This window comes from Sinohyriopsis cumingii, chromosome 2 (genome assembly GCF_028554795.1).
Source record: "Sinohyriopsis cumingii isolate HCF-2022 chromosome 2, ASM2855479v2, whole genome shotgun sequence".
NCBI classification, from domain to species: Eukaryota; Metazoa; Mollusca; class Bivalvia; order Unionida; family Unionidae; genus Sinohyriopsis; species Sinohyriopsis cumingii.
In genome coordinates this window covers 167,164,186-167,178,589 of record NC_142962.1, presented here as the reverse complement: position 1 = coordinate 167,178,589, position 14,404 = coordinate 167,164,186, and the positions used below count along the sequence as shown (strand labels likewise).

Here is a 14,404-nt window from a genome sequence, read left to right as displayed (position 1 = left end):
TTATTATAGCAATGCAATTTACTACGGTGGTAATTTTTAGCGAAGTAGCAATAAGCTGTTATAATATGCACAATGTCAGTGTTGGTGTCAACACACATAAACAGTATACATATGTACATTGTTTTAATATCTGTGTTGGTGTCAACACACATAAACCATATACATATGCACACATTGGTTTAATATCAGCCATTCTTTCATCTGAGGTCCTAGGCAATAGTTTGGAGTGGGTTTCATGACACTTACCTCCAGCAGAGACGAATGAAGGGGCTAAATTAATACAAACATTAATTAAATATAAATTCTTAGTCAAACTGTTGTGGATTTTTTTGGCACACTGTGTAAATACTGTAATGTCTGGTATCATGAAGCTTAGTGGGGAGATGCATCTTGATGCATCATCACAAATGTAGGTCACTGTAGCATCTATTGTGCTTCACTGACTTTGAATACATTTGGTAGTTTTTGTTTTATATTCATCAAACTATAATATCTCTTACCACAAAAGACTGCTACTGTGACCTACATTTTACATTTTATTGCTTTAGGTTAAGTTTTGTATTTAGTTCATGCCCAAATAGGTTTTAGCACCATTATATATACTGTTCCTAGATTCAAGAAACTTGGTGAGAGAATGCATCTGGAGGAATACTCCACTCTAATCACAAAAGTAGGTCACAGTGATCTAGATCTGATGCTTCACTGGCTTTGATTAAATGTGTTTTTCTCACTTTCTGTCCATGCTAGAATCTTCCAGTTATATGTATCTCTATAACTAGCACAAAAAAAGGTTACTATGACCTACATTTAACATTTTCCTGGCTTAGGTTAAGTTTTTGCATTTGGCTCGTGACTACAAATGCAATTTACATCCTGTAGATATATACCAGATTCATGAAAGTTAATGAGTAGATGACTCATATTTCATGTTTCACTGACTCAGGTTACTGTGACCTACATTTCATATTTTACTGGCTTAACCCAAACGTTTGCATTTAGGTTGCAACCAAATAGTTGTATAATGCAACATGAACGTGTGTGTGTGTGTGTGTGTGTGTGTGTGTGTGTGTGTGTGTGTGTGTGTGTGTGTGTGTGTGTGTGTGTGTGTGTGTGTGTGTGTGTGTGTGTGTGTGTGTGTGTGTGTGTGTGTGTGTGTGTGTGTGTGTGTGTGTGTGTGTGTGTGTGTGTTGTGTGTGTGTGTGTGATAATAGTCATCTAAGTTCAGCAGTAACCCATTCTAATCCCCCACCCCCCTGCAAAGTTCCTAAATAGATGTCATTTAATCTGTGGTGAGTCAGTGGCCATGTTTTTCTTATTTAAATAGTGGTTTCACCCTGGCTTCAGCAGTCACTAATGTGTATCAGCAGTGACTGCTCCAAGTATGCAAATTAAACTTATTATATCAGATGAGCAAGGCATTTTTTGAATTTACTTGCCATAATCCAGTGAAACTCAAACGTGTCGGACAAAGCCAGATTCACGTCAATGCAGTAGTCATGCGATAAACAAAACAAAACCATCCTAGACATATGTTTTATTCTTGGTGAATCTGATTTTCTCCAAGCTGCTGTGATAGTGACAGGCTTAACAATGTATTTAGAATTGTGTGTTTCCTTTCATTCTTTTACAACAGGATGTGACTTTCATTTAATACTGTCGTATTTTTGTATGACAACATTAGAAAGGGGTTTATTGTTGATATCACATGACTGTTGGATCTCAGATGTCACTGCCATGTAGGTTGTGATATCTGTGGAGTCATGTGACTAGAAAAACAAATGGCAAGTACCAGGTCAGACTTCATTAACGCTATTGTTTCGTCTCATCTCTCAGTTGATTAAAACCATAATGATTATAATACTCACAGTTTCTGAGAAAATAAATAATTTTCCTATCGATTTCATGCAGGTATGTCTCCATGTAACATCGGTTAAGTTTGCTAGGCTTGATAGTAAGCAGCCACCACACTTTTCAACGTTTCGATAGGCAATCGCCTCCAACCCAACATAAATTACAAAGTCTCAGAAATGGCGTGGGAAGGGTCAGAGGAAACTTGGACTAATGGTCTATGTGATACTAAAAATTATCCCAAGGAACTTCTTTTCAATACATAATCATCAAAGGTCACAAACAAAATCCAGTTGTCTTTTGGTCTCCATAAGTTTGAGCAACTGCTTAATCCCTCAGTTGTTTAAATTGTGAACAAATTTTTTTCATGCCTAATTTGACCATCTGCCCTAAGAAAAAGTCAGTTGTGTGTTTCAAAGTTACATGTTAGCTGTCAATTAGTAATTTTATTTAGGAGCCATTTCTACTGATAATGAAATGGAAGTGGTGTGTGTGTGTGTGTGTGTCTGTGTGTGTGTGTGTGTGTGTGTGTGTGTGTGTTAAAGATGTACAAATGAGTCCAAATAATCTGGAAGTTCTAGTTGCACTACAAAATAAAGAGGGAAAAACCTCAGATCTAAGGCAGAATGGTATGAACTGCAAACAGACAGATGAATCTTTGCAAAAAAGTAGGATAAAATGGGAATTTTGAATGGAGTGGTCTCGATATGAAAATGATGGGTTCATTAAGCAAAAAAAATTTTGTCCAACTTTTACTCTTTTGCTCATGTGCAAGCCAAATAGCCAATGAATAACGATGTTTCTAACACAACTAGGCATTAGGTTATTGGAAAATCACCTGGAAGTTGATGCATTAGGATGTATTCAGAAATAGCCCACAACATGTGGATCCTACTCACATTTCAGGTGAAAACAACAAAAACCTCCAGGTTTTAATGAGTTAACAGCAAGGTCTGATTTTGGTGTGTTGTTGTTGTAGGGTTTAACGCCATTTCTCAGCACAAGATAGACTATACATGGCGGCCAGTATAACTGGTGGATGAAGAACCCTGGAAAACCCAGGGAAGAACCACCGACCCACGAGAAGCTACTGGCAGGCTTCCCACGTACCCAGGCTAGCTGAGCCTTGGACTCGAACCCACGCAGACAGAGGTGAGATGGCAGTGATCCAGAACGGTGAACGCTTTAGACCACTCGGCCACTCGGGACCCCCTGATATTGGTGTGAAGGATGGTTTCTTTTTAACAGAAAGGTCTGATTTTGTTGTGAAGGCTCGTTTCTGTCTAACAGCAAGGTCTGATTTTGGTGTGAAGGATGGTTTCTTTTTAACAGCACGGTCTGATTTTGTTGTGAAGGCTCGTTTCTGTCTAACAGCAAGGTCTGATTTTGGTGTGAAGGATGGTTTCTTTTTAACAGCAAAGTCTGATTTTGTTGTGAAGGCTCGTTTCTGTCTAACAGCAAGGTCAGATTTTGGTGTGAAGGATGGTTTCTTTTTGACAGCAAGGTCTGATTTTAGTGTGAAGGATGGTTTCTTTTTTAACAGTAAGGTCTCATTTTGGTGTAAAGGTTGGTTTCTGTCTAACAGCAAGGTCTCATTTTGGTGTGAATTGCTGGTTTCTTTTTAAAAGCAAGGTCTGATTTTGGTGTGAAGGCTGGTTTCTTTTTAACAGAAAGGTCTGATTTTTGTGTGAAGGCTGGTTTCTTCTAACAGCAAGATCTGATTTTCGTGTGAAGGCTGGTTTCTTTTTAACAGCAATGTCTGATTTTGTTGTGAAGGCTCAATTCTGTCAAACAGCAAGGTCTGATTTTGGTGTGAAGGCTGATTTCTGTTAAACAGCAAGGTCTCATTTTGGTGTGAAGGCTGGATTCTTTTTAACAGCAAGATCTGATTTTAATGTGAAGGATGGTTTCTTTTTTAACAGCAAGGTCTCATTTTGATGTGAAGGCTGGTTTCTGTTCAACAGCAAGGTCTCATTTTGGTGTGAAGGATGGTTTCTGTTTAACAGCAAGGTCTGATTTTGGTCTGAAGGATGGTTTCTGTTTAACAGCAAGGTCTGATTTTGGTGTGAAGGATGGTTTCTTTTTCAACAGCACTTTCGACACATTACAGGCTATGTCTTGCTGAGGAAATGGGAACCAAGTGTGTTCCCCCAAGAAAAATCACACTGCCTAGCATTGGCAGGTATCAAACCATTTGAATGAGTCCAAAACTCCACAAACTGTGCAAACAGGACCTCTCTTGGTGAATATAAGAGGGCGTAATGGGATGTGTTGTAAGTGTGGGGTCAGTTTTGAAGTTAGGTGGTATATAAAATGGAATGCTATTTAATTAATCTGTTCATAAACAAAAAAACTTGTATGTAAGAGGATTAAAAGGCCAGGTGTCCCCTACCCCTACATGCACAAGGACAGCTGGACAGAGATCCATTACATTTTTATAAAAATCTTGTCAACAAGTGCAATTTTTGGGGGGGGATACAAATTTTACTTGGGGGGTGTACAAATTTTACTCATACTTATGGGAGAAAGTAAACTGTCCTTTGCATAAAGAAATAATGGAAAATTTTGGACAATAAAAATGTCCTCTGTTTATGTTAACCTGGTGTTCTTTGTATAAAAAAAAAAGGAAACAAACATAAAGTGACTTTCCTCTGAAATTTTTGAAGGTGTCCTGAATTAGAAGGTGGCAACTTTATACAGGCATCCTTTAAGTTAGGTTTCAATGAAAGAAAGATGTACCAGTTTCAATATATCCTGTTAATAAATGAAATATTGGAATCTGTACATCCTGCAGTTTCCTTCAATAATGGCCTGTAAATTTACAGATTACTTCATTTTATCACATTCTGGCATACTAGCTGGACCAGGGGGGACACAGCAGTCACATCAGTGTAATGAACTGGCTACTCTGAGGCCACAGAGTGCAATCATCACACCATTCAAACCTTCATTAAAGGGAAAGTTTTACCTGAAATTGATTGTAACCCTTTGTTTTCCCCTCAGTTGCCCTGGATACTGATTTACGAATAGCAGACTGCCTTAATTTTGGCAGAGGTACTAATATTGACAATCTAATCGTTATGTTAAAATCAGGGACAGATATTCCAAATATATTTTTGCACCACCTTAACAAAACTTATAGATTATATTTATGAAGTATCAAGCTTTATATTTTTGGCAAAACTGATAAATATAAAAAGCATAAACTCTATCTCATAAAGAATGTGTTAAAACATTGGTTGCTAAGGTAAAACCATGTATTTTTTAAATACTTACAATGATATAAACAGACTGGATTCATTTTCTTTCATCAAAAATCATCTATTTATTTCAATGTCACATAAAAATAGATTTATTTTAAGGCACCAGCTTTTCTCCTCCCACATAGTTTAGGAGGAATAGTGATAACAAACTTGTGCAAAAAGACAAATGATGGACAGAGAAATGAACAGTGGATAACACCTGGCAATAACCTGTAGTGTTTTTGAAAAACCTAGCTCTGATCTATTCTCCATAAGTATATATGGATAATCTTTTTCTACTCTCTGAATAGACCACTTTGTCATTTACATATTTAGATGATGCAATTCTGACAGACAGCCTATTTCTGTAGGCTTCATAAAGCTAGAGAAATTATTGATAATTAGTTAATGGATAACAATTAATTTTGGAGGCCATACTAAAAACATAGTGCATTTATAAATATATAACCACGGTCCATAGGCTTTAACTCTTTCATAGGCCTATAAAACTGATGCAAAACACAAAATCTGCATGATTTACTCCAGGCACTATCAATACTGATGTTCCAATTTCTTGAGTGTGGGTTGGTGGGGATGGGCGATAAAATGTAGTGATGAAATACTAATTAAATATGAATAATTTATACCACAAAAAATAATAATACTATATTAATATTGCCTGCAACTGACTCCAAATGTTAAAATCAGTACTGAGCAGGAACTAACCATGGTACGGCATGAGTCAGAGTTGTAAGCAATGTTGAATAAACCCTTGAATTGGATGGCAAGAAATAAAAGGTCCTGGAATAAAAGCCAAGATACAATTTTAAAATCATGTTGAACAATGCCCAGAAAGTAGGTCAAAGCAACGCAGTTAGGTATGCACCACATCTTCATTCCATGAGGTACCCACAATGCAAATTTTGATCCTTATACTAAATATCTGTGTACTGAGAAGACAGCAAAGTTAATGCCAAAAGACCAAGAAGACCAATGGATCTAAAACCTGCATGCATGGATGGCTGCATAGATAAACAATGTGAATTATTCTATAAATACAATACAATAATCTTTATTTCCAAATGGGGCCTTCTAGGGGAAATGTCATGTATATTAAAGTCTTCCAATAATGACTACACTATAAATAGGTTTATAAATAATGACTCAAAAAAATCCAGTCTCGTACATTAAGTCTGAGTCACCATCAGTTGGTATGGACTGCCCTTCATAGAAATATATGGTCATCAGTATACCAGTCATGAAGAGCTAATTCAGCCCACTGTAGGCAACCTTTTCACTTTTGGGAACTGTGGTAAGCCATCATACACCAGGATACTCAAGAAGACCATTTCAACTTTGTTTTGAATTGGTGAAATATTTCTGCCTATATTTTAACAGCTACACAAGCACTCATCAAGTGGAACATAAACAAGGACCCATTCAAGGGACTGATGGTCTACTGGCAGAAGAAAATTGTAAGAATCCATGATAAGCCTGTTTCTTCCCTCCATGTATGTTTTTTAATTACTGTGCTTTACATACGAAACGTGGTAAGAAATATTTTCTTACACATTTGAGATAACACTTTCACAAAATAAGTGCAGTACAAAAATCTGGCATGGCTTTTGACCCTGACCCTGATATCATGGATGGAAGGTGACTGAACTTGCCCATGATTCTGTCAAGATGTACCACATGCTAAGTTTCATTAACTTACCCATGATTCTGTCAAGATGTACCACATGCTAAGTTTCATTAATTTACCCATGATTCTGTCATGATGTACCACATGCTAAGTTTCATTAATTTGCCCATGATACTGTCAAGATGTACCACATGCTAAGTTTCATTAACTTGCCCATGATTCTGTCATGATGTACTAAAGCCCATGACACTGTCAAGATGTACCACATGCTAAGTTTCATTAACTCGATAATTAATAAGTTTGGGATACGAAACAAATTACTGAACTGTCATTATTCAAAATATTCTTGACAAATCCACAAACTTTTTTAAAATCAAAATCCATCTAAAACTGTTTGACATTACATAAAAAAACCTGAACTAAAACCTCAAAGATTGAAATCAAACTTATTCACAATAGCATGGCCATGTTGATAGAGCATATATTCAGACCCAATGACATAACAGCTGACCATTTGAGCCGAGAATAATATTGTTTCTATACATGCTAAGTTCAAGCTATCCACAAAGTTTCATTAAAAAACTTGCTCTTGAACAATAGTCATTCTAGAAAACCTTGACCTTGACCCTGACCTTTGAACTTTTGAACCCCAAAATCAATAAGCTTCTTCATACCTTATTTGCAAGCTGTCAACAAATTTTAGTCAAGGTGTGAGGTGTACAACTTAAATTGTACAAAAATCATTTTCTCATCAGTGACCTTGAACCATGACCTTTTGACCCTAAAATCAAGAGGCTTCTATTGTATACACCATGCAAGTCATCCACAAACCCATGTGAAGGTATATTTTCAATTACTTTAAAATTTTAATTTAATAATAAACCATTTTTCTTCTTTCTGTCATTGTGATTTAACTATAGACCTTTAGACACCAAGAACAATATAATTCTTTCTTACTCCAAGTGCAAGCCAGTAAGTGAAGATGGTGTCTAGCTCAAGTTTTTGTGGAGAAACCAATTTTCACCCTTTTATCACAGTGACCATCATTTTTAAACCTTTTGATCCAAAATCAATAGTGTTCTTCCTTACCACATCCACAAGATATCCACAAAGTAGGGTTACAATGTGTGCCCTTTCAGGCAGAGTAGCTATGCCAACATTTCAAGATAACCACCTCAGTGGTGTTACGCGATGTCCACAGGGCAGCATTTCCTTTTCAAATGAACAAATCTTCTGGACGGAACTGTGTACCAAGTTTCCTGATTATCCTCCAAGTAGTAATGGGAAAGTAGCGATAACAAACAAATGTTTGTGGAGCATCAATGGAAGCCCATTTTTGCATAACTTCTGGTCTTTGACTAATGGAGCAAAATCATGTAACTTCATACTTTACAAAAGCCTCTGATGGTTATGGCACTTCAAGGATTTTGTACAACATTATAATCAGCAGGAGAAGATGGAGAAAGACCATCAACAGAAAACAGTAGTTTTAGTAGCAGTAGTACCTGGTAATGGCCTCATGTACAGCATTGGAGAAAACTTTAGGCACCTGTTGTACAGTTGTGGTTTCCTGGTAAGAGTTGGGAACATCCTGATCTACAGTTAAACGTGACGGTAACCCTCGTCTGCAAAATAAAGATTAAGACATTAAGTACAAGACGACTGTACTAAATATGTACAAGAATATATTTTACACATCAATGCTGTCTCAACAAAGTTCGTTGATTTTGAAACTTTCATCATTCTGATGACAAATTTTTGTGAGCTCTTGCAACTGTTGGAGAAAATATAAACCTTGAAAATACTGTATATTCTTGCTTTTTTTTCTAGGTAGCAATCTATGTATGCAATGACACTACCAACCAGCCAAACTAGTCCAGACCTTTCAAACTAGTTATGTGTACACCTGACTGTGAGACCATGATGGTCATCTTTTCTGTCACATATACATTACACTACATTCTGTCACATATACATTACACTACATTCTGTCACATATACATTACACTACATTCTGTCACATATACATTACACTACAGGTATTTGTATATGCTTCAGAAGTACACACAAAAGATCTTGAATGGAAATTCCTTCAGTAATGAAAATTTTATTTATGTTTATTGATTAAGAAAACAAAAAAAGGAAGCAAATTTTTGAAAAGCAAATTCAGTGAATTTTTGTCTTTTACTATCATGAGATCAAGATAGTTCACAATAATGAAAACTTCTGGGAAGCATAAGCGTATCATGGTTCCTCCTGGAACCTCAATTTTTATGATATAAAGAAATAAAGAAAAGCTAAAAATATTGACCAGTGACCTTGATATGGAGGATACAACCACAAACATGTAATGCAACACATCTTCTAATGACAATTATGTAACTGTATCAAGCTTTATCAATTTATTGTAAACAGCTGTCAAGTTAGAAAGCAGAAGGGAAAAATGTGACTGAAACCTAAAATATTAACATGTGACCTTGACCTTAAAGAAAGACACTCAATGTGGTATGTTACATATATTTTAGAAATTACACTCTGACACCAAGTTTCATTCCTTCATCAAAAAAGACTCAAAAAATTTGGAGTGGACAGGAAAGTAATACATTAGTTTAATATATAACGCTAAAACACTGACCCTGAATATATGTGACACTTTATATTGATAATTTACAAGTATATCAAAATTCATCACCAAGCTCAAATGGCTATTAAATTATTTGGTAAAGAGAATGTGCAATGGAAAAAGTAAAATACAGAACAATAACCTTGACCGTAAAGATTGCACCCCAATGTGGTATGCAGCACACATCCCAGTGATGATACAGAAGCATACCATTTTCATGCCTTATCTTAAATGCATTTATAATTATCAGCAGAAACAAGTGTGATGAAAATGAAAAATGACCAGATACAGAGATAGTCAATTTAAGTCAACCAGGATAAATAACACTTTCATGGTATTGTAAGGTGTGTCCAACTGATTTTTACTGTTCAAATGTAACTGATATTATAGAAAATGATCAGAGTTCAAATGATCCACACACATCAACAAGTACAGCTTTCTAACATTTCATCAAGAATCTTGAATGTTCTTTTATCTCAAGTGTCTATATGTTTTCAAATCAATTGCATTTTTACTATCATTCAATGTAACACTGTAATGAGCCTTCCATGTTTAAAATTCTGTTTGATGCATAGCTCCAAAGACTGTAAGATCATGCAAAAAACAAAATTTTAAATTTTGACAGTGTGTTCATCTTATTTAAATTAGAAACCTGGCATTTCCAAGAATGACATCATGAAATTCCTTGCATTAGAAACCTGGCATTTCCAAGAATGACATCATGAAATTCCTTGCATCTCCGTAGCACCAGCCAATATATGCATGAAAAATTTATACAAAACATTTTGAACTCACAAAAACCCCAGAGAAATAATCTGCCAGCAGGTGTCATATATCCATCAGAATGAATTACAGTATGTATGTATGTATGTATGTATGTATGTATGTATATATATATATATATATATATATATATATATATATATATATATATATATATATATATATATATATATATATATATACTTGCTTGTAAATGTCGAGTAAAAGTGCAAAAACACAGATCCTGATCTGCTGTCACATAATGCAGATCAGGGTCTATGTTGTTGGGTTTTTTTCTTCTGTTCATTACTCCTAACATGTGCAAATGGTTTATTTTCAGATATTACATTTAATGTATTGATCATTCCAGGGATCTGAAGGAATTAAAATTTGATTCTACTCCAAAACAATCTGGTAGCACATTCCACAGGACAACAGCTGCATATATAAAAGATATTTAGCTTGATGTTGAAATTCTATCTTCAGACATTGATCTAAGTCTAATTACTTTCAGGGTTGGAAATTTTGCCTTAGGTAAAGATTTATTTGATGGTTACAAACTTGTTAGTATGGTCTCATAGCTTGTGATTTTATTTACTTGTGTACTTTCACTGCAGGAATAAGCTAAACTCTGGAACTTAACTGATATTATTCCTGTTTCCACTTCATTCCAAACTTTATTTTTTACAAATGCTTTAAGAGTGGTCTGTTGATTTCATCATCACTTTAACTCACTATACCAACCAAAAACAATTGTTGTATCTCAAATTTTACATATAAACAAGAATAAAAAGCCAAATTTCAAAACCATTTTCAACATTATCTTGGCCAAGCTAATAGATCAAATTTAAGTTGTCACCCCATGTCATTCACCTTAACAATTTTATCAAACCAAATAGTACAAAAGACGTGCGTGTGTGTAATCTGGATTTTTAACATAGCTTTAACAATTTTTCAGTCATATCGCTACAATGTCTGCAGTGTGACAGTTTATAGTGATGTCTAGCACTGGGGCATCATGCCAAAGACATGTAGCATGATGTCCCACCCAATCACATAATCCTGACACCAGGCCAACCAGTCCTAATACTAACCTCTTAATGCTGAGCACCAAGCGAGGCAGCTGTTAGAACCATTTTTGTAAGTCTTTTGTATGACTCAGCTGGGGATCGAACCCATGACCTACCACATATGAGGCAGACTCCTTAAACACTAGGCCACCGGAACAGTTACAAAAAAAGCTATTAGACAATAATATACACAAGTCAGAAGAAAATTTGGCTACATTTTATAGTTTAGTAATTTTGTGTTTTCAATGTCACACAACAAAAAAAAGTGAAAACAAGTGGCAATGTCTTGTCCTAAAATATAGTTATTTCCGGTACTAATTTGGTACTTATATAAGTTTTAGAAGAGAAGATATATTTTGTATATAAATTTTCTAAATTCTCTCCATACATTTATTAATTATGTGTACGATTGAGGAGTACCTCTTTGGTCACTGTTAAATTTTGAGGAGATTCTGGGTCAATATGGTATAATCAGCAGCTACTCAAATGTAATGGTGTCAAGTTACAATGCTAGCTGAGAAATTGAAACAATTCAGTTTAACAGCTGGATTATGTGTTTGTAAAGCCAATTAAAATCAATTATAGCAGGTTGGTCTTATTACTTTACCATTAAATTTAGTGAATAGTTGTCGGGAAATTTGAATCTCTTCTAGTAGGTAAAGTGCTTAAAATAGAGTTGGGTAGTTAAAGAATAAAGTTTCCAAGTAATTTCCTACTTAATATAATATTTTTGGACAATTCTAACATACAGTATCAGTGGGAAAAGAGTGTGTATGGAGAGTAGATAAATGACTATTTTGGATTACATAATTTAGATTTTGTGCATTTTGATATGTAGATTAGAGTTAAATAAAGGGTATGCACCTAACACAATCAGACCAGAGGCTTAGTTCTAGAAAAAGGTTTTCAGGGAATGCTCTCTCTGAAGTCTGCTAGGATTGTTTATAAGCCAGGTCAAACATAGTGCAGGGGTCAGCTAGAAGTACTAGAGGTATTAGGGTTCCATTAAATATAGAAAAGAAAAACACTCTGGCTTATGACTAATTCACCACAGCCATTCACCGCAAATTAGGCTCTACAACAGAATGATGAGAGCCACAAAAGACAAGTTACCTTTTCTTGCTATAGAATGTGAGCCACAAAAGACAAGTTACCTTTTCTTACTATAGAATGTGAGCCACAAAAGACAAGTTACCTTTTCTTACTATAGAATGTGAGCCACAAAAGACAAGTTACCTTTTCTTACTATAGAATGTGAGCCACAAAAGATAAGTTACCTTTTCTTACTATAGAATGTGAGCCACAAAAGACAAGTTACCTTTTCTTGCTATAGAATGTGAGCCACAAAAGACAAGTTACCTTTTCTTGCTATAGAATGTGAGCCATAAAAGACAAGTTACCTTTTCTTCCTATAAAATGTGAGCCACAAAGACAAGTTACCTTTTCTTACTATAGAATGTGAGCCACAAAAGACAAGTTACCTTTTCTTACTATAGAATGTGAGCCACAAAAGACAAGTTACCTTTACTTACTATAGAATGTGAGCACAAAAGACAAGTTACTTTTTCTTACTATAAAATTATGTGAGCCACAAAAGATAAGTTACCTTTTCTTGCTATAGAATGTGAGCCACAAAGGACAAGTTACCTTTTCTTACTATAGAATGTGAGCCACAAAAGACAAGTTACCTTTTCTTACTATAGAATGTGAGCCACAAAAGACAAGTTACCTTTTCTTACTATAAAATTATGTGAGCCACAAAAGACAAGTTACCTGTCATGTATCTTTGCACTGCTACAAACAAACGCTGAGGACAAACTGTAACGATTTGAAAATCTCAATCTGTACCTTCTGCCATATATTTGGTGCCATTGTTGTGTCAATCCACATGGGGGTGTTATGTAGCTAGCTGATCTCTGATCTGGATCTTGGTACATTGACATGCATAAAATTGACAAATCTCTGTCCACAACCGCCATTCCCATCCTAAATACCAGCCATGCATCCCTTTCTGTTGGAATAGCATACAACTCCAATGATGTACTTTTAATGCAAGAGGTAGAAAATGTCCATTTTTTAACACTTTATAAGGGCTGAAAACATTTTAGACCAATATGATGTTTATAATTGATTGTAGATTACACTGTGAAGTGTTTACTGTTTGCCTGTATAAAAACTAGCAGCATCATTTACAAGTTAGTGCAACCACAGTACAAGTAAATATTCCAATCAAATGTGTTCTCAGCCAGCTAATACTCTACCAACCAAGTTCCATACTGATGTATTAACCCTTGATCATGTCAACGTGTAACAAATGAACTGACATACTTCCTTGAAAAGCAAAACCCATGAAGAACTGATGTATTATCTCCAAGTGAATAAACAGATCCTCTTTCCCTCAATCAAAACCTGGACAATTTTCCTTTCAGGTTCACACGCGTATAACAACTACTCAAATGCAAGCTGGTTGCCACTGCTAACAACTGAGCCCCATGTAGTTAGGTGAATCTTCTTTCTCACCTGTACAAACCATGTGGAGCAATCAAGATGCAGTGCCTCACCCTGAAGATAATTGACATGAAATCCTGACAGACACAGTGATGAATACTGGAAGGATGTTGATCCCTGTAGCATGGCCTAGATAGACCACAAGCTTGCCACACAAGCTCATTTTAATACTAGCATCACAGACTGTTCACTGGAAATATTCTATTGTTGTTTTAATTATTGGAAATTTAGCCCTGATCTGCATGTGATAATGAAAAACTAGACAACTATAAATGCTGAAAGTGATTGTTTCCTTTCCACCAATGCCCTAACAGTGATTGTTTCCTTTCCACCAATGCCCTAAAAGTGATTGTTTCCTTTCCACCAATGCCCTAAAAGTGAGTGTTTCCTTTCTACCAATGTACTAAAAGTGATTGTTTCCACCATTACCCTAAACAATTCAACACAAAGAAACTTTTTCAAAGAAATGGAAGCAAATCTACTTTCAATGCTTTGTCATGCATAATTGTACTTCACCCTTCAACTGTCTTAACTTTCGATTAATGTCAAAATGGGAACAAATCTGGTCAATTCACAGCCAACTAATCCCAATTCACTGCTTGTAGGTCAATCAGTTCAGTTCAACTGCATGATGTAGATGAGAATGTAACACTTCTATCCTGTTTACAAGTTAGCCATGGGTGTGTCCACAACAATATCTACATGT

The 14,404-nt window shown here is 35.5% G+C and overlaps 1 protein-coding gene across 6 annotated transcripts in view; it reads right to left on the bottom strand.

The window, feature by feature from the left end:
• LOC149806260 (protein FAM149A-like) overlaps nt 1-14,404 on the bottom strand; it is a 241,636-nt gene that overhangs the window by 93,251 nt on the left and 133,981 nt on the right. For 4 of the 6 annotated variants that reach the window (XM_089951209.1, XM_089951210.1, XM_089951207.1 and 1 more), the window contains one exon: nt 8,241-8,360. In XM_089951209.1, coding sequence (XP_089807335.1) covers nt 8,241-8,360 — 120 coding nt within the window. Of the gene's footprint in view, nt 1-8,240; nt 8,361-12,963; nt 13,185-14,404 lie in introns of those variants that run through there. The other 2 variants (XM_089951205.1, XM_089951206.1) reach the window with 1 other exon arrangement.